Below are 26427 nucleotides of genomic sequence, written 5' to 3'. Positions count from 1 at the left end.
AAGAAAAGGGTGTCAAGCTATTCTCCAAAGCACCTGAAGGCAGACAAGAAGCAACGGATGGGAACTAATCAAAGAGAGAAGCAGCCTAGAATTAAGGAGAAATTTCCTACAGTTAGAACAATTAATCAGTGGAACAACCTGCCTCCAGAAGCTGTGAATGCTCCAACACTGGAAGTGTTTAAGAAGAGACTGGACAGCTATTTGTCTGAAATGGTATAGGGTTTCCTGCCTGAGCAGGGGGTTGGACTAGAAAACCTTAAAGGTCCCTTCCAACTCTGTTATTGTTATTGTTATTATAGTGTGGCAGTATACCAAAATGGTTAAATAAATAATTGTACTGTATTATCATCTGAATGGATGCACATATCATGAACTCATTAAAACCTATATGTCATAGTAAACAGAGGTTAAAATAAGAAACTGATGTTAGTAACTTCCCTAGAGCTACAAATAGGAGTGGATGGCATATAGTTTGTTAAAATAAAATAAATTGTGAATAGTTTGTGACTAAACTTGCAGAGCCTTATATACGTACTCATTAACTCATGCATCTCACCCATAGTGAGCACTTTGGGCTCTCCAATTTTCCTCATAGGCAGGCTTTAGCTACTGCAGAGGAATACACAGGCATACAAGAGCTGTTAACAGAAAGCAAATGAAAAAAACTCCAGGGACAGGTTGGATGAACATTGAAAGCTTGGTTTTCCCTTTGAAAGACTTTAAAAAAAAAATCAGATGAGTCTGGAATATATTTGTAATTATAGAATTTTGCCTTTTAAAATATTTTTACTTGTTGGGTTTAAATCGCTCACCATACATAAAGGAAAAAGGTAAAGGGGAAAGAAATATAAAAATAATAAATGTATGTTGATTTGAAAATAAAGTGTCGTTAATAATAATAATTTTACAAAAGAGAAAATAAATTACAATCTTGGGAAGGCAGGAGTGTGAGGGGACTCAAAATATCTCTGCCTTGATTCTCTTTAAGATCGGACAGAGCAAGTCTGACTGATTTTCAAGATTCTATTATTGTACCCAACAACAATAGTGGCGTATTCTCTATACTCCTTGGAGTGTCTGTTTCTAACCTGATTGACCCTAAAGAAAAACCTGCAAATTGATTAAAATGTTGCATGTGCATTTAAAAAAAAAATAGCTGTATCCTATCTAGCAAAAATATTTTTTCCTCTTGTTAGATGAAAAACCATATAAAGTGTTTTGTCTTTGGTGTGGCTTGTAATACTCATAAACAAATGAATCTAAATTTAATTAACTAGCAGTACCATTGTAAATAAGATCATTCGAAAGTATATTCCATGAGCAAAACAGTTCTGGGTCTCTAATAAGTATGTTTAGAATTGGAAAAAGAACATCATCAGTTAGTTAATTAATCATGTGGCAAATGTTAATGTCCTGCTTTTTGCATGCAAACTTTGGATGTGGCCATCATCCAAACGATTCCAGAAAGTCATGGCTCATTTCCACAAATATTTGATTATTTAAATGCCGCCAGAAACTATTTAGTGAACGATATCATAGTACATTTATGAAAAAAATAAGAGAATTATAGTTGAATCATAGAACTGTACAATTGAAAGGGAACTTGGAGATCAACTAATCTAGCCTCCTACTCAAGAGATAAAAAAACACCAGCAGCCCTTCAGATACTACAAATTTTAAGCTATAGTAGGTCCACTTATATTTCCAATTAACTGTTAACCATGCTATTAAATCATTGGGGATTCAAGAAAATTCTTCTCAGAAAGCACTTAGCAGATGGGATTTATTCTGACAGAAAATTAATATCAACAGACACTCACTCCCATGTTCATTATTTTGCAATAAATGATTTATCTGATGCCTAATAAAGTATATCCCAAGCACGGTGTTTATAAACAATTGAATTCGTCTCTTTAATACAAGAGCGATTTCCGCCTCCTGCTCCTTATTTTTAGCCACCAAAGCCATTTGCATGAAAATAGGACTTTGGCTCCTCAGGAGTTTTCTTGCCATCTGCTACTGTGACTCTTCTGGCTGATTATCCTAGCTTCCAAAGTCATGCAAGGGAATGGAAGCAGAAGGTACAGTTTCAGATTAATGCAGGAAAAAGCAGGACACAAGTGTCAACTTGGTGAAAGTTAATTTAACAAAGAATTCATAAGCATGCAACTATGCACAGTTATATCCAAAATTGTTTTCATTTGGAAACCATCAACAACTTTTAGCCCTTCTTAAAAATTATGGTCATGTGAGTTGATCTCAGGCAACCAGGCTGTCTCCTTTGCGTATGCAGATATGGTGCTATTAGTTTCTATTCAATTAATGACTGATCATGCAGATATAATTTCTGCAGAGAAGGAGCTGCTCTCAAGTTGCTTGATCTGTCAGTCCTCTCAGGTCAACAAGACTATTTGAACTACACAGGATGTAGGCTGTGCTTTCTTTTGTATGTGTATGGGGGGTGGGGAGTATGTCTTTGAGACAGAGTTGATTCCTGTTGACTGGTCTGGGCAAATCCCTACAGTTCTCTTGGCAAGATTTCAGAATTGGATAGTCTTTGTCTTTTTCCTATGGCTTCTTCTTCTTCCATGTCTAGATCAAACTTTAACTTGCCAAAATGAAGCCACCTTCTTGGCTTTGTATTTTGGCCAAAAATAAGTCATTATTGGTACATGTTTCTGGTAGTACCTGAAATACCAGCAGATGGGCCAGACTCTGCTTCCGAGAGCTGAGAGAGAGTGACTGGCCCAAGATCACCCAGTTGGCTTTATGCCTATGGTGGGACTAGAACTCATGGTCTCCCAGTTTCTAGCCTGCTACTTTCAACAGTATACCAAACTGGTCTCCCAGACTGCTCATTCCACTGGAAAAATGTCCTGAAGTGGGGAGGGGGGTTTCCCATAGAGTCTTAGCTTGGGTACAGAAATTAGTGAGAATCATGGGAAATTCCCACCTGATCTCAACACAGAGCATAGCATTTAACAAAATTCTTGGGCATTTTGAAGAACCCCAGATAATTCAAGACAAACTGCTACGCCTTCTTCAAAGAACTATGTAAGGTTGCTTAATGTAACTTTGTACTTGTCATTCTCACCTATTTTCCTATTCCTTCTCTCCTACTATTAGTGCTGGGATTTGAGAGCAGAAAAATAATACATTTCTAACCTCTTCCACTGGGCTGTGAACCAAAAATCATGGAGAAGCTGAACCCTTTGTTTTGCTGGGAGAACATCATGAAAAGGAAAACAGACCATATTGGTCTCTGATATTAGCCAAAGAAGAAGTGACTGGAGGAAACTCATTTTTCCTCTTGCTGTTAATCTACAAAAGCTCAGTCCTTCTCTCTTGAGAGATGCCCTGTAGGTCCTTATCCTTCAGCAGAAGCCATAAGACTGACCAAACAAGAAGTCCCGGAAGAGAAGTCAGCCAGGGCCTCCTGAAATTGCATATAAATGTCAGCTCAATTCTTTTCTCTGGCCTTGAAGATCTGATCACCCTCCTCTGTCTCCTCTCTTCCCTCTCCATCTGTTGTGTATCTAGTCTCTGTGAGTCTCTATTTTTTAATTGCTCTGAGATTTATCAGAAGGCATAGGGTGAAAAACAGCATTAAAATGCAGCAAATAAAGAAAATAAATTTAAACATCCGTTCAGGACGGAAAGAAAAATAGATGTACAGTGTGTTTGACGGGGTATTCAAGAAAATATTCTTCTGAAAGGATTAATGGTTATATAAAAGAGATTTTTAAATCCTCGTGAGAACAGAGGAAAGCTTTGAAACAGGGAGCTGATTTTTAGTGAAACCACAGAAATCTAAATATGGTTATTCATGGTTCAGGTGACAAAATACAGTTATATTCATTACATTTTAACAATGCCATTTTAAATTTAAAAGCGAAGCTACTACAACAGGAGCTACATTTATTTTTCACTAAAATTCCTTCTGGAAGGCTACTTGGGTTGTCCATAAACAACATCACTGGGTACTGGGGTCATGCTATTTCAAAATCATCATCATTAGAACAATTGACTAAAGCCTCCTAGCTGCCCTTGCTCACATTTATCACTATGCTTAAAATGTGTCATTAATATAATACACTTGAAACTTAGCTCATGCCATAGAGCAGGGGTGTCAAACTGGCGGCCCACGGGCGTAGGCCACGCCTACCCCAGCTCCGCAAAGGCAAAAAAGTTGTGATATGTCACGATACGTCACGTGACATGATCAAGTTTGACACCCATGCAACAGAGGATAAAAAAATAGTATTCCGTAACTACATTATTCCATGTACTATTCTTCCCCCTATATTATACTCCTGACTTTAAAAGATAGCATTGTGGTGTGGTGTGGTGTGGTGTGGTGGTTAAAGTGTTGGTTAAGGAGAAGGAACTCCAAGTTCTAATCCACAGTCAGCCATGGAAGGTCACAAATTTGGGCCTGTCCCTCTCTTTAAGTCCAACCTAGATAACAGGTATATCCATCCTATTTTAATTCATTTTATCTGATGCAGAATTGTTATGTCCTGTAACACCATGTTACAATGGATTTTATAAAATTAAAAAAAAGAAGAAAATCTGATCGCAGTGTTCATTTACAAAGCAGTATGGCTACTGCCAAAGAAACACATTTTACAAATAACAGAGGAGTGTTAGACGTCTGTCTAAGTAGCTGGGAGCAAGAAATTGAGCTTGGCAAAAAGATATTACTTACAATTATTAGTTTATTGTGCCATTAACATCAACTTGCAAGAGGATGAGCTGAACAATCAACCTTATTACTTTTCAGCCAGCTAATTTCTAATTGCTGACAACCTCAATGACCCATATATAGAACTGAGAGATTCTGTCATGCACCAAACCAGATGGCGCAAAGAGAGCAGACAATAAATTCAAGGATATTGAAGCCTTATGAAAAATAAAATTGTAAAAATCCCACAATCTCAATTTTCTAAGTACAGACAAACCAAACCAAAACCTAAATTGCAGAGATAAAACTAAACCAAAAGAAGTTTAAAGAAACCACATGTCTCATGCCCACAGAAAATCCAACTGAGGCAGAAATTAGAAACCTGATCCAGACACCAGTCAAGTGGAAACAAGTTTATTTTCCAAAGAACACGACATGTTTCTGGCAATCGAACACCAAGAGTCAGTTCTGTTTAATGGCAACTGATTCTGTTTCAACAGTGGGATTAGCATAATGAATTAAATTCTGAATTCTGGGTAGATCAAATATTTCAGAATACATTCAATCCAAATATATTAATTGTGTGGTTCGGAGGGCCCTATGTGGAATGCTCCTATACCTCAAATATGAGTTTAGAAAAATACACTGGTTCCCGACATACTGAAGGTCAGTTCCCACTTAAAGGGAGTCTAGAGTAGCTGACTCCCCTCTGCAAAAGTTATCCTTCTAACATGTGACACATTACAAGGCTGCGGTGAAGGGAGCACTACCCATCTTCCCCTACATTTTTATGATCATCATCTAGACTTGTTGGGGGGAGATCACAGTTTCTGATAGTTCAGTCTCTTATTCCTGTAGACCTGAAAATCAAGAATTGAACATCTTGTGAATATTGTTTGCAAGTCAACCCAAGCACTGACAGTGGTTGAGTCATTGCAGCATTAGTACTCTAGTCAATATTTATACATCTGCTGATGATGTGGACTGCTGCTTCCTTCTTATAAGACACTGGAGTGCTACGAACTGCTCTGGTCTCTTAGATCATTAACAATGGTTGGCTGTTTATACATGCCAATTCCAGGAGAAAATAAACGATGAAATGGAAATCCAAACAATTTAAAGCAAACTTTTCTCTTTCCATCTGAAAAATTTCCATCCCATGACAACCTGCAAAATTATAAAACATTTGGCTACAGTAAATAAAGAATAGCTGTTTGCTTTTTTGCATAATGTAAAAATCAGGGACGCATATGATAAAGACTCAGCATGTTTATAAAGACATAAACACACACTGTTACAATAGCAACAACTAATTAAGTAAAATATATAATAATGTACTGGGAAAGGAGGCAAAGATTCCATTCCATACGTGATATAACTTGCACCTCATTTTTGTAAATGAGGAATTGCAAGATTACATTTACTACAGGAATTGCACGGGTTAATCCATTTTTATGGATATATCTTCAACAGAGCTTACCACAGGGTCCAGGGAGATAAAGGAAGCCTTGAATTAAAGCATAGGAAACCATGCCCTCCATCAGAAAACATGACAAAAGAAAAATGAAATAGTTGTAAGCTTGACACAAAAAAAGAAAATAAAAAATCAAATTGAAATATTTTAAGTCCCTGAAGATTTTGTCTATAAGAATATTGTGGCTTCATGTCAATTTATGAATTCACAGCCTCAAAACCCTGTCTATTAACAAGCTCATGTAAGTAATAATCATGATAGCTGTTGTTGGTAAGAAAGGATTAAATGGAGATTGGAGTACATATAGCTAAGCCCAGCATTAGCCATACCCGAAAAATGTGCGTTAATAATATATTTAAGCATAGTGTAATATTTATAAGAGGTATCAACCCCTGTACATGCACAAATGAGTAGGTGGATGCAGGAATAAAAGAAAATGGATAATGAAGAATGAATCACTGCAATCCAGAAAACAAAACATCTGGTAAATGGATAGAAATTTTGTTTTTGGGTTTTTTTTTTTTTAGAATATTTTTATTCCAAAGTTACTGTTGAACATGAAAAGTCTAGAGAAAGGCTCTGAAACTTTTTGATACATGCAATTAAAGCATCAAAGTTAATGGTGCATAATTAATTTGATTTCCATTTCTTTTGAACTTTTCTGAATCGTTTAGGATTTCCATTAACCAAGAATAATATGATACTTTGTACACACATGTACAGTATTCTGGTGTATTTATTAACATAATCATTCCGCTTTTCAGTTTTTATCCCACATACACTTTTCTATCATTTCACTGAGACAACAGGCTCTTCATGGGGTTAATTATTTATTTGTTAAAAGGAGGAACATAGGAACACAACAGTATTTTGCTTGGATATGAAGATGAATAGTTATGTTGAGGAAATTCTGATTAAATCTGGATTTACATCTATGCCACTAAAGAGAGCTATTAAAAATATATGAATAAATGCTGCTTCATAAACACTATAAAATTCCTGTTGCCTTGCCAAACACAAGTAATACCTAATAAAAGCAGAGATGTTGTGAGTTTTCTTCAACCAACTATATGGGCAGCCATCCAAATGGAAATTCAGGAGCCATAAAAGCAATGAAAGAAAGTATACATCAATCGGAGTAGTGGAGTACACTCCCTCTCCTGATCACAACAACCTTAAAACGTAATGTAATATTGCTTATCAGAAAAATATCCTTCGTAGCATAACAGAAATTCAGGGATGAAAATTGCTGTGACATTTTTTTTTTTTAAACGTGAACTGTCCCAACCTGATCTTCTTAAAATTTTGTTTATCTACAATTACCATCACAATTCAATTTTGATTCCCTCCAGGTAAGAAAAGGAGAATTAAGAGATGGAAACAAAATCATAGATTACCAGAATATTTCAGAACTAGTATCAGGGGAATCAACATTTCTATTAATTTATAACTCATTTTTCTATCCAGGTAGTCCTCAACTTACAACAGTTCATTCAGTTCAAAGTTACAACTTTGAACTGAAGTTCAACTGAAAAAAGTGACTTATGAGCGTTTTTCATACTAATGACTGTCGCAGCATCCTCATGGTCATGTGATCAAAATTCAGATGCTTGGCAACTGGTTCGTTTTTATGACGGTTGCAGTGTCCCAGGGTCATGTGATGGCTTTTTATGACCTTCTGATAAGCAAAGCCAATGGGGAAGCCAGATTCACTTAACAGCTGCAATGATTCACTTAAGAACTATGACAAGAAAAGTTGTAAAATGGGCAAAACTCACTTAACACATGTCACACTTAGCCACATAAATTTGGGGCTCAACTGTAGTCACAAGTTGAGGACTACCTGTATTCCCAAAATATAGACGTGACAAAGGAGTCATCAACTAATTTTAAATCAAGTCCTCACCCATCTCGCCTATCCCTATTTCCACCTCCCTTCATCCTTATTCCCTCCATTCACCCATATACCGTATATGCCGGCGTACAATGCGACCCGGCGTATAAGACGACCCGTCTTTGTCACCGAGTCGCATTCCTAGAACGTCATCTTATACGCCGGAAACTACCAGTATTTCCGGCGTATAAGACGACTCGGCATATAAGACGACCCCCGTCTTTGGTGCCGATTTTAACGCTTGTGGAAGTCGCCTTATATGCCAGCATATACGGTAATTTTTTCCTATCCATTTCCTCCTCATATAGAAACGCCTCTGCTTTTCTCTTTCCTTTTCCAATAGTCCTCCCTGCTCAGATCTTTCTTTTATTTGTTCTGTTCTCCTGTGCTTTCCTTTTCAGCTCCATGGTTCATCTTTTCTGTTCATTTTCAGGTCTCCCTCAGCTACCTTAAATGAGTATTGCCCAAGATGGAGAAAGTCACCAGGTACACCTGTATGCAGAGCCGATGTGGGTAGTGGCTCACTTGAATGCATTCAAACATTGCTATGCATAATTGGAACATTCGTACTGCTCTGGAAGGAATAACAGAGCATCAGATTAGATGGAGCAGCAGGCCCTGGGGGATATCATGGGACCTAAAGGAGGGGGTAAAATGTTACAAGATAAGTTATGGGCCCAACTGAATGGTCTTATAAGCCAGACTCTGTTGCGGGCCTCTGGCTCCCACCTCTATTTTATGGGATACTTATTTTCAGCAGACCAGAAAAAAGAATATATCCATTAACTCTCAGAGGACTTGTGGGAAAACTTGACAGATGGAAACGTAAATATATTTTGGATATATCTGGGACATCTTGCAAAGTTCACTAGAGTGAGACATTACAGTAGTTCATTCAAGACACTGAATTCCATAGAGGAAAATCGTAAAAGAAGAAATTTACAAAACAATCTAAACAGCCTAATAACAGAACATCTGAATTTTCCATATAATCCTGTCTGGTTGAAATGTGCAATAAACTTTTTTCAACATAAACTTTGTGATATCATGTAGTTCGTAATTAGACAGAGCACAGCGAGGCAGGAAAGTTGTGTCTTGTTAAAAAGTTACAGAAATATGTGTGCGTGTATATGTATGTATGTATGTATGTATGTATGTATGTATGTATGTATGTATATATGTCTTTGGTTATTAACCCTAACCCTAACCCTAACCCCAGCCTGAAGATGACGAATGAGACTTTGTTGAAATGTCGCCAAGACACTTCCAATTTTACGCGGGAGAAAACCCGAATAACCAAAGACAGACAGAGACACACACACACACACACACACACACAAATATATATATTCTGAGGTTTTCGCGGGTGTTTATATGTAGGTCTTTGGTTATTCGGGTTTTTTCCCGTGTAAAATTGGAAGTGTCTTGGCGATGTTTCGACGAAGTCCCATTCGTCATCTTCAGACTGGTGTTTTCAGCTTCGTGCTTCGAGGAGCAATGTGTGGTCTTTGCTGTTTCTTCCTTTTAACTGCCAGTGGGGGTATGAACTGATTGGGTGGGAGCTTGGCTGTGTTCTGATTGGGCGGAGGTGTGTTCTGATTGGTTAGGGGCTTGGCTGTGTTCTGATTGGCTGGGGGGTTGGCTGTGCTCTGATTGGCTGGGGGGTTGGCTGTGCTCTGATTGGCTGGGGAAGTGTTCTGTTTGGGTGGGGGCTTTGTTGTGCTCAGGTTAGTCTGAGTTGCAGGAGGGTTTAAGATGGTGAGCTGCCTTGCTATTTTTTGGCTTCGCGTTCATGGTCGTGCCTCATCTTCATGGTGGGTATCAGTTTGCTTAATGTATGGATTGGAGGGGTTTAAAGTGGCTAATGATGCAGCTGTGGTCTGGCTTCTGGTTTGTGGTCGTGCCTCATCGGTGTGGCTTTGGGTTTGCTTTTTGCATGGATGTGTGGTGGTGACATCCTGTGTGGTTTTTGTGAGCTTGGGTCTGGTGTCATTCTTTGTGTTAGGGAGTCGTTTGTCAATAAGGGCGGGTTTCCAAATGGTTGGTAGGCGGGAGGTATCATCTCGTTTGTTCATGTTGTATGGGCGTTTTTCTATCTCGATGGCTTCTCTGATTATTCTGTTATTAAAATGTTCAATTTTGGCGATAGTTCTGGTATTTTTAAAGTCAATTTCATGTCCTGTGGCTTTAAGGTGTTGGACCACGGAAGATATTGGTTCCTCTTTTTTGACTGAGTTCTTATGTTCTTCAATGCATGCACTTATTTTTCTGTTGGTTTGTCCGATGTATGTGTTGGACAAGCGGTGCATGGGATTTCATATACTCCTTGATTTTCTAACTCAATTTTATCTTGGGGGTTTCTTAGGATGGTGGATGGAGCCTTATATTATATATATATATATACATACATATATATATAAGGCACCACAGACAGAATAAGCAAGATATATATATATTCGGGTTTTCTCCCGTGTAAAATTGGAAGTGTCTTGGTGACGTTTTGACGAAGTCCCATTCGTCATCTTCAGGATGGTGTTTTTGGCTTTGTCCTCCTAGAAGCATGAAGCTGAAAACACCAGCCTGAAGATGACGAATGGGACTTCGTCGAAACGTCGCCAAGACACTTCCAATTTTACGCGGGACAAAACCTGAATAACCAAAGACCTACATACAAACACCCGCGAAAACCTCAGAAAACATATATATATACATATCCATCCAGCCAGATTGGCCTAAAATGAAGACTATTGGGAGTTAAAATTCAACCACATTTGGAGATTTTTAAGTCTGCCAATCCTCAGAAAAAAGCTTTTTTTAAAAAAAAAAAATGCTGTCCCACTTAGGTTGATCTATATGGGAATTATATCAGCAGGCTGACAACTCATGAAATATACAATACACAGAATCCAACCTCTTGAAGCTATTTCCTCCTTCTTCATCCATTTTTCTTCTGCTTTTATGAACAATTTTTTGACAACCAGACACCCAGGTTTTGTCATTTCAACTATCAGTTATACTCATAGAAAACTGCTATTGTTTTCTCTGCTGAACTGTGTTTTGGAGGGAGGGGGAGGTGGTTGACTGATAAAGCAAGCCTTCTTGGTTGTTTAATGAATGATTTTTAAAAATTATTTACGGACATTTTAATATTGATTTTCAGTTCTACAAAGACACCTAGAGAACAAAAACAAAAATTTTAAAAAGCAAAAAAAAATAATCAATGCCTATAAAAAGATTTCTAATATCCTCTTTTCTAGATAGGGCGGGGGGGGGGATTGATAAGAATCATACCCACATTTTTTTCTCCTAGGAGCAAAAGTAATTAAGAATGAGATTTTAAATGGTAAGAACAAAGTGAGAGGAGAAAGCTTTTAGTCTGGGATGACAAATGGGATCCTCTTGCTAGATCTCTCAAGAATGCCAGGGTTACAATTTAGTATCTGGTCTATTCTGCCAACAACACACACATTCATGCTTTGTTTTACAGCATAGGAGATTACTGTAGCTGCCCATTTTACTGTGGGTGGCCACAGTAAAAAGAAGTGACTAACTCTGCGCAAAAGCAAAATTCTAACAAGTTGTGAACTTCTACGCTGCATTTGAGCATTTCATTCTTTGACATCTACCAAGCTGGTACAATAAGTGGAGATTTACTATAGACAATTTTTGACAAAACTTAATTGAACTCAATCTGGTGAATTGGCTTCTGCTAAAATAAAACAAGAAATAAAATTAGTAAGCATCTCTTGAGCCTCTCATGTCGGGCCCTTTCATCTTTATATTTGTGTATCTTGGGCCTTTCATCTTTCGTGTTTACATTTCCAGATTCATTTAAAACACAGTTTGCACATACAGCTTCAAGAGAATGAATAAGTCTATCAGTAGAGATAAAGATGTTCTATTCCATCAAGCAACCAAAGAAGTATATCTAAGCTTAGTGATTTTAATCTTGGTGATTAGTGCTCAATTCTCTTTATTTATTTTTTGTTGGAGAAAAACAAAAATCCACAGGGTGTACTACCCCTTAGTGTGGGATGTCTACTTCCAATCTGATTATTTTCAGCACTGTTGACAAAGTGTAGACAACATATGCTAACCAAGCTAGCTGATGTAAGACAAATATCAAGAACATATGTAAAGATATTCTATTGAAATTTATAATTATACTGGGTTATTCTTTTTTATTGCAGTCTTTCAACAATCTTCACCAATCAGGATCCCTTTTAATATTACAATTGACAGTCTATCCAAAGAGTTGATTTAACAATGAATGCTGAATGAATGCTGAATAAGCCACAGTGGCCTGGTTTACCCTTAATTTAAGCCTTAAACTCTGATTTATACATAATGTGACATGGCTCACACATTATTCCAAGTTAAAAACCAACAAAGTGGTTGATGGTACTTCCATCTCTGAAAGAATACTCTTCTTTTCTTTTAGGAGCTCAAGAAAGTGTGCATAGCACTTCCTCCTCCCACTTTTTCCCAACAACAAACTTGTGAGGTAGGCTGGGCTGAGAGACAAGGTGTGATTAAAAATATTAAGGAATATTTGTGGCTTACACAAAATGCTTTCATCGGAACTGCAATTTCTTATACCTCTCCTTGGCCAATCTTGTCAAGTCAGGATAAGTACTTTATATGAATGATGTGCAATCAAGACAGTACTAAAGTAAGAAAGTCTGAGAAAGATTACATCTGTTTCCCATTAGGCCTTTTACTGTGACTTTGTGGGAGCTATTTCTCATGACTGCCAGCCCCACAAAAGTAATGGTGTCTATTTCTAATGGCTAACTAATTGGCCTCTTCCTTCCTATGTGCAATACAAGTGATAAACCGAAAACACAAGAAAACATACATCTGGGAATAGTCTTTGAAATGGTATCAATCAGCACTAATAAACTTTTCATGTAACAGATGAGTCTTGTTCAATAAAGACTGGTTCATGCTGCCTTTATAAACATGATTATATGGAGCCATAAATATCTTTTGAAGGAAATTAACAATATGAAGCTCTTTCAAAAATATTAAGATTACAATATTAAGAATATGCAATAGCAAGTTTATCTCAGCAGATTATTTTTTTCTTATGGCTGGAATTCAAAATAGAGATACCAGGTTTTCCAAGAATTGGAATATTTTCCTGTTTAAATTATTTCCAATTAGCACATCCATCGCAATATTCATCGTTTTCCATAAATATCTGAGCTACATTATTTGATGTTGCCTTATGTAGACAAACTAATAAGATTATACAAACTAATGGGATCAGGGCTAGCAATGGCTGATAAGGAAAGAGACCTTCTTAATGGTGAAAAGTTCAGAAGATATGGATAATAAACTGTTGAAATCAGAGATGCCAATATCATAATGTGTATCAATGGCATGATTGCATCTGCAATACAGTGTGCAGCTCTGGTTGCCATATCTCAAAAAGGATGTTGGAGACGTTTCAGAGAATGGGAACTGAGATGATCAAGGGGCTGTAAGGAATGGGTTGCAATATTGGGAATTTTTGCTCTAGAAGAGAGGCAAAGAATAGGGGCCATGATTGGAGGGTATAAAAGTATGCATGGTATGGATAAAGTGGACAATAAGTAGTTTTTTTTTAACTCTTCCCCAAATATTATACCTCACAGTCACCAAATGAAACTGAACCCTGAAAGAATCAGACAGACAAAAGGATTTTTGTTTAAACACAATTTCCAATTTAGCTTTGGAATTCATTACCATGCAATGTGGCGCTGGCTACCAGCTTGGCTGGCTTCAAAAACAGGTTGAACCAATTCGTGGAAGTTATAGGATCAATGACTATTAACCTTGGTAGGAGTGTGACTGCCTCTGAAGGCCATCTGCTGGGAACTGGTCAGCCTTCTTGCACAGATGGTTCGCCACTGAGAGAACAGACTGTTGGATCAGATGGACTAGGAGTCTGATTCAGCAGGGTACTGCTTATATTCTCATGTGAAAACATTTCCATGGAAAATTTTAATCCTGGAAAATTTTCTGGTCCACATATCTCTTTATAAACTGATCCCTGTCCTATAATCCCTCTTCTGAAAATGCAATTCCAGGAGGCTATGAAAGATATTCCATCACCACAGACCAGTAGCAAATGCCCAATGGTCAAATCAAGCCAGATATATGCTCTGAAAACAAAGCCAGAAGAGAGACACCATCAAGCAATGCCATTGGAGTAATTCCGTGCAGAGGAAATAAAAGCAAACTGTTTGTTGCGTGCCTGTCATGTTCTTGTTCATACTATACCTCTGAGAGCTCTCAAGATATCCTGGAGCCTAACATCTGCTGAGAACACTAGCGCGCCTAAGTTTAATCAATGTTAAGATCAATTTGTCTCCTGGGTTTGATCGGCTTTCCTCTCCTCCCAACCACACTTTCTCCTCTGTAGTCAGATTGAGAGGATTCCAAAAATCCTGAATAATCAAAACTTCTAATCAGCCTTGAGGGTGTAAACAACTCACTCCTATCCTGAAAGCAAGATGAAGCCAAAGAAAATAAACAAGTTTTTGGTATTCCTGCCTTAAGGGCAGAAAGTTCTTCACTGTATGAAAGCCTTTCTTTCTTTAAAAAAAAAAAGTCAAAATTTAATGTGCTGAAGATGGAGTTTCTATAAAAAGCCTCTCTCTCTCTCACACACACACACACACACACACACAAACACACATACATACACGCTGAAGTAGGTGTGAAAAAGCGGAAGAATATCTTGCTTCCCTTCTGCAACTATTTATTGGCATGTATTAAACATACACTCAACAATAGGCTATAAATCACCACCTAGGAAAAATGCCAGGCGGAAAGCAATGGATGAAATTAAAACATCTTTCTTGATACAACCAAGTGCTGAAACTGATACAAAGCTAGTCAGAAAATGTGTTGCCAGGGGTGGGGATAGCAGGAATCTTTCCCCACAAAGCCAAGGTTTTGAATGAAATATCCTTACAAAGCAGTTTTTTTCATTACCCCATCTACAAAACAGGGCAGATCTGCCTTTGTTTTTTTAAAAGATTCTGCACAAATGGCAATTTTTGCGAAGTACATTCCCCATTATTCACAACCACACAATGAATTAATAAAAGTTAAGATTGCTGCTCTGTTTCTTCCTGATCACAAAGAAGGGATCAAATTGAGTTCAAGGAACTTTTATATCAGCAAAAGAAATGAATATCATTCACAAAAGTATCACTACATCCAAAAAGGACTTCTAAGCATGAGAACTGAGAAAGCTACATAATTCTATCCCTACTCAACTGAATAGCTCTAAGCTTTTCTAATGGAACAAAATCGGAGCAGGGTTCTGCAAGCACTGAAAATTAAAGTTTAGCCAGTATCCATAAGCTTCTTATACTGGGCACTGTCAATACAATACCCATCCTTTAGAACTGATGCCTGAAACAAGAGATAGGAATAATGTAGCAGTCTCCATTAAGTAAAGCTTGACTTCTAATGACTTAACAGGAAGGTCCATATATAGATAGTCCTTGAATTACGAGTGTAATGGAGACTGTTAATTCCACTTGTAACTTGAAAACTTGTGGGAGTGAATCTTGTACCTCGAACAATATCACTCTCTTGTTCATTAAGATGCACACGGCTTGTTAAGTGAACATGAGGTATCTCAGGGTGGGGAAGGCCATGGAGGGCCTAGTGATGGAACAGGCCCCCAAGGCCTCCCCAACCCACTAAGATACCTCATGCTTCCCCCTCACACCAGATTCACCTTGAAAAGATCCAACTCCTCTCTGCTATGGTTCCTCTGCCGCCTGGATCTGAGGTCGGGGGACACTTCAGATCCGGGTGGCAACAGCCTTAAGAAGACATCTGGTGCCTGGATCAGGCCACCAGAGAGCCGAAGTGTCCCCCGGCCTCAGATCTGGGTGGCAGCGGCCTGGAAAAGGCCTCTGGCGCCCAAAGCGGGCCACCGGAGGTCCGAAGCATCCCCCAGCCTCAAATTCAAGTGGTAGTGGTCTGGAGAAGGTGCCCGGATCAGGCCACCAGAAGGCCAGAGAAGCATCCCCCGGCTTTGGTTCCATTCTCTGTTGCAGAGAACAGAGGCCTAAAGTACCATGAGATCACGCGAAATCAGTAAGGTGAGATCTTGCCCCACTGATCTTGTGTGATCTTACATTACTTTAGGCCTCCATTCTCTGTGAATGCACTGAAGGCCTGGAGCACAGAAACAGGCCAAGAAACTGAAGGCTCTCTAGATCTTCACAAGGTGAGTATCCACAGGCCTAGTGACTATGGACACCTAGCCAGGGGGGAGGGAATAGGCAGGGTGACTGTTGCAGTGCCTTTGAGGTCATTCGTAAGGTTGAATGACTGCCATGGTGCTACAACATTCGTAACCTCGGGACTATGTCATAAGTACTTTTAAGGGAATTATGTTGCAAGTTTGAACATTCACTAACTGAACTGACCTTACTCGGGGATTACCTATAATATGATGGCTTGGGTTTCTTATTCTTTTCTGGACATGCTCTTTTTGCCTTGTGACTTGGATTCAGTTACTGCTGCAGTGGCGAACATGTTTAATTCTGTGACTTGCCTGGGTTGTTCGGGTTACGAATGCAATTTCCTGAAGCCGAAAGGGTTTGGGGGTTTTTGTGGCTCTGGTCACATGGTCAAACAAGAGCTGAGCTAGCACCAGTTTGTTTTTGCTTTCTTGGTACTTCATGGAGAATCTGCTGCTGCCTGAGCTTGAGGACTGCTTTTGTAAGTACTTTAAAATATTTTTTTGTTACTCTATAGCAGGGGTGTCAAACTGCCGGCCAATGGGCCGGATACGTCATGCTGAAACTGCGCCTACCCCATTGCTGGCAATGGAAAAAAGTCGCCATGTCACATGACGTTGTGAGTTTGACACCCCTGCTCTATAGTAACAAAAAACCTGCTGTTTTTAAATATTGTACTTTGCAAACTATTGTGTTTGTAAGTACACTACTTTGCAAAGATAAAATTTGCTTGCATTTTCTTTGAAACTGCTTGTAGAAATGCTAGCCAGCCTTCTATAACATTGTGTTCCCTTGCTTATATTTTGGAGATTAATGTACATTATTGTAGTTTGTAGATTTTAAATTTAAATTGCCTCTAGAAGCTGTGGAAGCCCCATCACTGGAAGCTTTTAAGAAGAGACTGGATAAGTATTTATCAGAAATACTCTGTTGTGACAACAGAGTAGACTAAATGACCTCAAGGTCCCTTCCATCTCTGTTACTGTTGCAAGCCGAGAGTTCTGCAAATCCCTCCCCCATCTCCCTCTGGGTGCCTGGCTGGAGACTCTTAAGCTAATTAGTGACACATGTTTTTTTTTAAGCAACCGCCCAACCCTGACACACATCCCCGGGCAGCTGAAGACACTTGAGCTGACTAGCAGCAGTTGCTTTTTTAAACAAATAACTGCATTGGCTGCAAGCCCTGCTTGGAGGCAATTTAGTTCCTGAGCCAGGCACCGGAAACAGCTGATGGGCAGCCAGCGAAAAAGCCTCTCAGTTCAATAAACATGGCAGGGATCAATTAATAAATCAGAAGAAATAGTAAATCAGATCTTCATTCATTTAACAGTCCATTTGATTCAATTAATGAGTTAGATTTTAAAAATTTGTAAAATTGAGTCTGATTCATTTGACTAATTTTTTGACTTACAAGCCTAATGGGCAGGCTCCATTAGATTCGTACCTCAAGGACTACCTGTAATCACAGAGTTGGAACGGGCCTTTTATACCATCAACCTGGACTCCTTTCAGTCCAAGAATCTAAACTCAAGCACATTAAACAAATGGCCATCTGGCCTTCACTTTAACACTTATAATTGTGGGGGGGGGGGAGAGCAATGGTTCCACAATTACTGTTTTTATAAAGAACTCAGTTAGAATCTATACCCTAGCAACTTTAGTCCATTACTTTATATCCTATAGCCTGGAAAAAGAGAGATCTTTATATCCTATAGCCTGGAAAAAGAGAGACCTATGCATGTATTCTCAAGTCTATCTTCAGAATGGTATACGAAGGCCTCTTAAGCTCCCTCTGCCCCCTAGAAGGCAGAGAATTTCTGTTTTTATCCAGTGTATATCCTGTGTTGTATTTTTATTTACATTATGTAAAAAAAAGTTCTGCATTTCCCCTTAGTTTTCTTTTGTCAAGGTTAAAAATACCAGCTCTTTCCATCCTTTATAGGCCTTAATTTATGTTCCCTTGTAATATTCACTGCTCTTTTCTAAGCCTGTTCCAATTCCTCTGAATACTCCATAAAAGCACCCAAAACTCAACATAATAGACAGAGTGGTTCTGACTGAAGTAGAATAGATTAGAATAACTCTATAGAATAGAGAATAATACTTCTCATAGTTTGGAATATATACTTCGACTGATGCAGCCTAAAATCACATTTTATTTTATTGCAACCACATGACAATTCTGGTTCACATTCTATTTACAATCAACTATTATTATAAGATCTATTTACATATGTCAATTGAGCATCTGTACATGTATAAATTTAATTAACATGTATAAATTTAATAACAAAATCACAATTCTTTAATTCTTATATTTATAAAACTCCAGGCAGTGTTCTTGGTAGTTTCTTTTTATTTTAAAATGATTGTTAATGGTTTTTATATGTTTGTACATTAGTCTTGGTTTTATTGGAATGTTGTTTCTACCTGTTGTGAGCTGCCCAGAGTCGTTTAATAAGATGGGTGACATATGAATTGAATTAATAACTACAACAACAACAATAACAACAGTATTATATAGCTTGTTTTACACTGCCTTCTTCCAGGATATTTTTCAATTTTCATAGCCTTGGGATTTCTTGATGGTATGCCATTTTCATACTAGCCAGATCCAATTCTGCTTAGTTTTTTGAGACTAGCTTTAAACTGCTTGAAAAACATCTAACATTTATCTCTAGAAACCAGGTAAAAATTCAGAGTCTGTCAGTTTTTTTTGCAAGGACTAAAGGCAAGGTCAACAAAGGTACACAGATCTGTTGTCCACGAAGCATCTGAGCAATAGGAATAAACCCAGGAACGAAAATTGGAAAGAAAACAAACAAGAAAGAATCATTTTCCTTTCCATCTCAGAGCTGACAATGTAAACATGTTCCTTTTCCAAGTGTCACCTTTGGCTGAAATGAGTGATTGGCTTCAAAATTGCATTAAAAAAACTGGCATGGCTATTTTGACCTGAAAAGCTATATCCCATGCAGAGGCTGGCAGGGAAACATTCTGGCAGCTTAGAACATTTTCACTATGATGTCATATTATGGATGGTTTAGACAGAGAGACTGAAAGACACTATTGTCTTGGACAGCTAAAAGATTATGGTAGAGTCCCAGTTAATGCTATTCCTTTCTATCTCATCCAGAATAGTCATCTACTAATGCTACTTTACATCAATACAATTCATATTTTTAACTATTTATCTTGAAGAGGATATGTTCAGACAAAAATGCGATCTGCATAAGCCGTACTGTATGTTTATTGAAGGGCATGTTACCTCACATACACACTACAGTCTTGTGTTTATTTTTGTGATAGTGGCATTTCGGGAGAGATGAGCAAAGAATGCCAGGAGTGTATGTCAAGAGTACATCATTTCAGCAGGGTCACTCAAGGTGTAAAAGTCATCCCAGCTGCCCCGATAAAGTAAGCAGTCACCTATATTGGGCAGCAGCATTATGGGAAGATGCTGGAAATAGATACAAAATCATCATTTCACACTGTGTAGGAGAAAGCTACTTTACCCTGAAAACCACATGGATAGAAGATATAAAATAATAGAGGGCATAGAATGAGATGATGGGCTCCTCAATTGGGCATTCAACAGGCTGCTGAAGAAAAGCTGAAGAACTTTTAGAATACAAAGGATGTTTATGTCATGACAACATTAAAGCTTTGGGACATCCAGTTGCCATGTAGTGAAAGAAAAACTGAAGCTGCAAAGACACAATTCTAGTGGGAGATCAGTGGCTATTAGCTTTGATGGTATTGTGACTACTTTTGAAGGCCATTTGCTGGGAGATTCATGGATTTCCTTGTGCAGTTGTTTGACCACAATGAAAACAGACAGTTGGACTAGATAGACTAGAGGTGTGATCTAGGGTGATATGCTTATATATTTAAGAAGCATGTGTACAGAAAAGCTTAACACAATGAAAGATTAAATAAACCAATTACAGTTTGGCATTTTAGTTATCAGTGAATTCAAATGAACACTTTTGAATCAGAAGACCATACACCATTGAAGATATGAAAAATAAGAAAGGTACAGTGTTTTTATCATCAGGAACTATCCTGGAAGGACAGCACTTAAGTACAATGTACTCCATGACCAAATAATATCAATTAGATTTTGCAGACAACCATTGAATAGGACAGTTGTTCAAGTCTATATTCCAACCATTGAAGGAAAAGAAGAAGAGGTTAGCCAGATTTATGGTAAAGTGTAATTTTAAATAGAATATACAAGCTGTTGGTTGAAAACTGGAATGCCTAAAACATTACAGAGGAAAACATAACTAAGCTGTATGGTCATTCCTGAAATGAAGCAGGAATATTTCTTATCAAATCCTGCCAATCAAATGATTTCTTCAGTGCTAACATAGTCTTCAAGCAACTATAAACATAATCTTCATCAGCTAGTATACAGAGAAGAAAAATTGGCTAAATTATTGGCACAAGATAGAAATTCTCAGTGATAATAGCAAAGATATGGCTAAATTGTTGAACAGATCAGAACTGTGCAAGTTCTAAGTCAAGCTACAGCAGCAGAAGAAAGCCAACCAGTTTCCATAGTACTGTAGGAGGTTGACGGCATACCACCATTTTCAAGAAGAACATCAGGAATTGCTTTATAATTCTAAATCTCATTGATAGGGAACTAGAAGAACTGAGGAATGAAGCCGAAGATACCCTGTACCTTCAAAAATGTTTAGTATTAGATGAAATTAGAGCAGCAATCCAACAGAATACTGAGGAGAGGTTTGTAAGCTTCTGATTTGCCTTTTGATTAATTACAGTTTTGCCTTTCATTCAAAGCAACAAACTGGGATAATGTTGGCTATGAGTCATTTGAAACAAGATAAATATTCTGGATAACTTTTATGTCCAATGATATAGGAAAGAGGTAGCCCCTGACTCCATCCACTGCTGTACCTTCTCTTACTTCACTAAGTATGGCAAGTCCAGTCATACCTATACTGGATCCATTCATAACATAACCAGGGCTGCAGAGTAACAATTGTGAGAATAATACCACCAAACATTCTAGTCAAATCTATTGGCATAATACAGAACAGAATAATAACATTAGTGTCGATTCAAGAATGTACAAGAATGTACATTGCATTGATTTCTAATTGGAACTAATGAGGATGCATTAAAAAAAAATAACTGCTTTCAAATTATTCTCTTTGTTTTGGACTATCCGTTCAGGTCAATGTTTTTTGCGTTCTTTGAATGATGACGAAAGGTATTCAAAAATAAATCAGTAGCAATATGTTTCCCTAGTGCTTTTCTTTTAAGACAGTTTGAAATATATCCAACCCATAAATTTTCTTACCCTTCTGTTCTATATACTGAGCATCTTTCCAGGGGGATTTTTAGCACTCCGTTATTTAAACCAACAAACAACGATCTGCCACTGTGCAATATTTGGAGACTTTGGATTGGCTCCTTTTGGCTGGCAGGAAGAATCTGCATTTCCTCTAAATAACAACTCCTCAGGCTCTTATTAGTAGAAGACAGTGCCTTCAAAATGGTGCCATGCTCTAGCAAAATGAGAAACACAACACAATCAAGGTGTTAATTTGTTTTAGCATCCAGTACAGAGATATTCACTAGATTCCATTTACAGGTAGTCCTTGACTTACAACCATTTGTTCGGTGATCACTCAAAGTTACAAAGTGACTTACAATCTTCTTCACACTTAAGACTATCACAGAATTCCCCCCAATTGTGTGCACTTGGCAACCGGCAAGTGTTTGTGATGGTTGCACAGTTCTGGGATCATGTGACTGCCATTTGAGACCTTCCCAGCCGGTTTCTGATAAGTCAAGGGGGAGAGGGGTAAACTGATTTCACTTAACAACCACGTGGTTCCCTTAACTAGAGAAGTGATTTGCTTAAAAACTGTGACAAAAAAATTCATAAAATTGGGTATGACTCACTTAACAACCAACTTGCTTAGCAACAGCAATTCTGGTTCCAATTGCAGTCACAAGTCGAGGACTGCCTGTATACACCCATTTTTCCAACCCTGCTTCATTGAAATTTCTTGCTTCTCTTTTTAAATGTACAAATACAGGTTAAAAATGTAATTTTAATTCTTTGGAAATAAAATAGCATTACTGAATTTCCTAACAATTAATATCCTTTATAAGCATAATATAGCCTAAACGAGGGGTAGGCAACCTTGACTCTTTTATGACTCGTGGACTTCAACTCCCAGAATTCCTGAGCCAGCCATGCTGGCTCAGGAATTCTGGGAGTTGAAGTCCACGAGTCATAAAAGAGCCAAGGTTGCCTACCCCAGGTCTAAATACATATCATAGATAAAGGAAAAGCATTTTGAACAAATCAAGAGAAACAAAAAGTTGTTACTCCCCAAGGCAGATAAGGATAAGACTACCAACTATTGGATGCATCTATATTTATCAGACTTCCTTTACTGCAAGCTAGCATAAATATATCCTGTAGAAGTCACACAAAGCTGTATTAGTATGTTCTCAATTTGGTTTAGTCTGAAGTTCTAATATACTAACATTGGAAATACAATTACAAACTCAAAAGCAGCACTGTATATGATTTCCACCTGAAAATTAGGACAGACTAAACACAATTGCTTTTTTACATGGCCCGGTGGCCAACCATGTGTTATGACTGATAGAAAGTCTATATACTGTATAGGTTTAAATTATAGCAGACCTCTGAGCTGATTCTTAATACCGCTATGACATTAGTCTTGGATGGACAATCAGGACTCAGCAGATTTGAACATTATATATAAAAAAATTGTAATGTTATTTGCAGCTACTCTTGTGCTGAACTCAACTCAATTAACTTAGATCAACATCTAAAATGGGACATGGTGTAGAGAAGAGACTAAGTCAAAACAGAGATAGGGCATTGCAGTGTTTCTGATTGGATTTAGAGAATGTACTTCAGAGCTCAGTCAAGCACAAGCACCTGTATGCAACACCTCAAAACAACCAACTTTTTCCTGGGATAGCACAGCACTATAGTATGTGGATTGAGCAGCCATGTTGAGGCTATATATGTGGCATTTCAGAAAGCTTTTGTCCAAGTTCATCATCGAATGAGTAAAGTTGGGGGTCATGGGATAAGATGATCCATTCTGTATTGGGGCTCAGAGATTGGAGGAAGGGTTCTGTCCTTTGAGGAGAAGATAAGGTTAAACTATACATTTATGGTCCAAGATATTTATGGAAACTTATTTCTCTGCATCTATGCTCCTGTTGCTTAGATTGTTGCCGGACCTAATTAAAAGTTAAATTGGAATGGAACAAACCACACTCTAAACAGTAAATTGCTGGCACAGACACCTCCCTGGAAGAAACAGAGTGGATAGATGCAATTAAATTAAGAGACACAGCTTGAGAGACAAGGAGATTTGTTCTCTTAAGAGCTACCACCCCAGAGAACCTTATGTATTACCTGGAGGAAGGAGCAAATGGTGAGTGAACAAAGTGCCATCTCTATCTACCTATCCTTCTCTGGAAAAATCTCCTTGCAGAAATCAGGCTGGACCTTTCTCTGATTGTATTCACAAAGATGCTAAGGACAGAGAGGTTCCGGAGAGCAACCAATTTCGTTTATTTATTTATAGTTGTTTTATTTGTGAATTCTTTCACCTTATTTTGAATTGTACTTTTAATAACAATTGAGATTCGATTTTATGTTGTTGTTGAAATTGCCATAGATGTTTTAAATTGTTTTTCGGTATCATGTTAATTGAGAGTAGTTTTGATTGTGTGGGAGACAAATATGATGATAGATAGATACTATAGATAGATAGATAGATAGATAGATAGATAGATAGATAGATAGATAGATAGATAGATAGATAGACAATCAGACAGACAGACAGACAGACAGACAATCAGACTGACAGACACTGTATTCTATATTGTCAACTTGACTCTTTCTCATGTTGAATATTATAATGAATAAACCAATGAAAAGGAGCATTGTTTGGAACTGAATGGTTCTAAAAAATGCTCTTGTGAAGACTACTTGTAGTTTCACATGTTTAGAAAGCACTCCTTTATCATACCAACACAGTATGATTTTCCCAACTCAAGAAAATAATAATAATAATAAAAAAGTTGGAAGGGACCTTTCAGGTCATCTAGTCCAATCCTCTGCTCAGGCAGGAAACCCTATATCAGGGGTAGGCAATCTTGGCTCTTTTATGACTCGTGGACTTCAACTCCCAGAATTCCTGAGCCAACCACGCTGAGGAGAAAGGGAGAGGTTTCTAAGCTGAGCCATGCTGGCTCAGGAATTCTGGGAGTTGAAGTCCACGAGTCATAAAAGAGCCACGGTTGCCTACCCCTGCCCTATACCATTTTGGACAAATGGCTGTCCAGTCTCTTCTTAAAAACTTCCAGTGTTGGAGCATTCACCACTTCTGGAGGCAGGTTGTTCCACTGATTAATTATTCTAACTGTAGGAAATTTCTTCTTAGTTCTAGGCTGCTTCTCTCTTTGATTAGTTCCCATCCGTTGCTTCTTGTCCTGCTTCAGGTGCTTTGGAGAATAGCTTGACTCCCTCTTCTTTGTGGCGATCCTTGAGATATTGGAAGACTGCTATCATGTCACCTTTAGTCCTTCTCTTCATTAAACTAGACATACCCAATCTCAGCAACCATTCTTTATATGTTTTAATCTCCTGTCTCCTAATCATCTTTGTTGCTCTTCTCTGTATTCTTTCTAGAGTGTCAACATCTTTTTTACATTGTGGTGACCAAAACTGGTTGCAGTATTCCGAGTGTGGCCTTATCAAGGCATTGTAAAGTGGTATTAACACTTCATGTGATCTTGATTCTATCTCTCTGTTAATGCAGCCTGGCATTTTGTTGGCTTTTTTAGCAGTTAGCATACTGCTGGCTCATATTTAAGTGATTGTCCACTAGAACTCTGAGATCCTATTGGTAGTCATGGAGTAAATTATATAGCACTTAGAGGACCCATTTATCCTAACATAAAATCAACTTTCTCTTAATATATAATCATTTTTTTAAATAGAGCCACAGCATAAATTATGATTAGCCAAAATGTTTATCTTGAATTCCATAACAAAAGTAAATTATTTTATAATATTTCAGGGACTTATCCAGGTTCTTCTATCTTAAAAAAAGGCCAACAGTGACGATCAACCTACTACTTAAAGCTTAATAACAACTCTCACATGACTAAGGCACTTTCACTGATTACACCAGAAGTAGGTGAACTACAGAATGTACAACCATCCAACAATCTAAATTAGCAACTATTAAGGACATGGAAGCCTTTCTAATAATCACTACATTAAAATAAATTTAAATTCAGAGAAATTGAAAATGGTTCTGTAGTTTTCAAGAATAAATTTAAGTATATGTATGTACCAATAGAGGAGAAGTATATGTATGTGGATTTTTATGTAAATGTTTATCTGTATGATATGCATGTTTTAGTCAAAGGAGATATAGAAGACATGGCAAAATGCATACTTTTCAGATCCAAGTTCGATTTCTGGGGGGGGGGGGAAGAATCAGTGATGGCAGAGATCTTTACCTAATACATTGGAGAGTTTTTGCCAATTAGAATAGATAATATTAAGTTAAATCAAGCACGATTATATTAAAGCCAGGCAATTTAGTGCTCCATATGTATTTTAAATTAAAATTCCCAAAGCCTCAGTCAGCATGACTAATGAATTAAGTTTCTATCAACTGTTGAACACTGAAAAATCACCAAAATGTTACCTTAGTTCCTATATTCCTAATAGCACAAATATGCTTCTTACAATCTACACACTGTCTACGCTTTTACCTAAATTATTAAGGGCAAAGCAATTTAATATTTCTTATCTGAGAGCCTGGGTGTATGTACAAGAAAGCTGACAACATAGAGATATTTACACTGTGTATATCTACTCACGTACCTTGCTATCTATTTGCTATCTCTTCTAAAATCAAACCTTTATTCAGAAAACATTTGTTGTTTATAAAAATCCCATTTGGGAAAATATTACCGTATTTTCCGGCGTATAAGACGACTTTCTAAAGCGCGGAAATCGGTGCCAAAGTCGGGGATCGTCTTATACACCGAGTCGTCTTATACGCCA

The 26427-nt window shown here is 37.8% G+C and overlaps 1 protein-coding gene across 17 annotated transcripts in view; it reads right to left on the bottom strand.

Moving 5' to 3' along the window:
* Positions 1–26427, bottom strand: part of SEMA5B (semaphorin 5B) — a 543893-nt gene that overhangs the window by 59501 nt on the left and 457965 nt on the right. For all 17 annotated transcript variants that reach the window (XM_039330065.1, XM_039330083.1, XM_039330082.1 and 14 more), the window contains one exon: positions 21640–21847. In XM_039330065.1, the coding sequence (XP_039185999.1) occupies positions 21640–21847 (208 nt within the window). The remainder of the gene's footprint in view (positions 1–21639; positions 21848–26427) is intronic.

Source organism: Crotalus tigris, unplaced genomic scaffold (genome assembly GCF_016545835.1).
Source record: "Crotalus tigris isolate CLP2741 ecotype Arizona unplaced genomic scaffold, ASM1654583v1 scf7180000024424.1579004, whole genome shotgun sequence".
Lineage (NCBI taxonomy): Eukaryota > Metazoa > Chordata > Lepidosauria > Squamata > Viperidae > Crotalus > Crotalus tigris.
The sequence above is the reverse complement of the archived record's forward strand: the minus strand, read 5'-3'. Positions and strand labels throughout refer to the sequence as shown.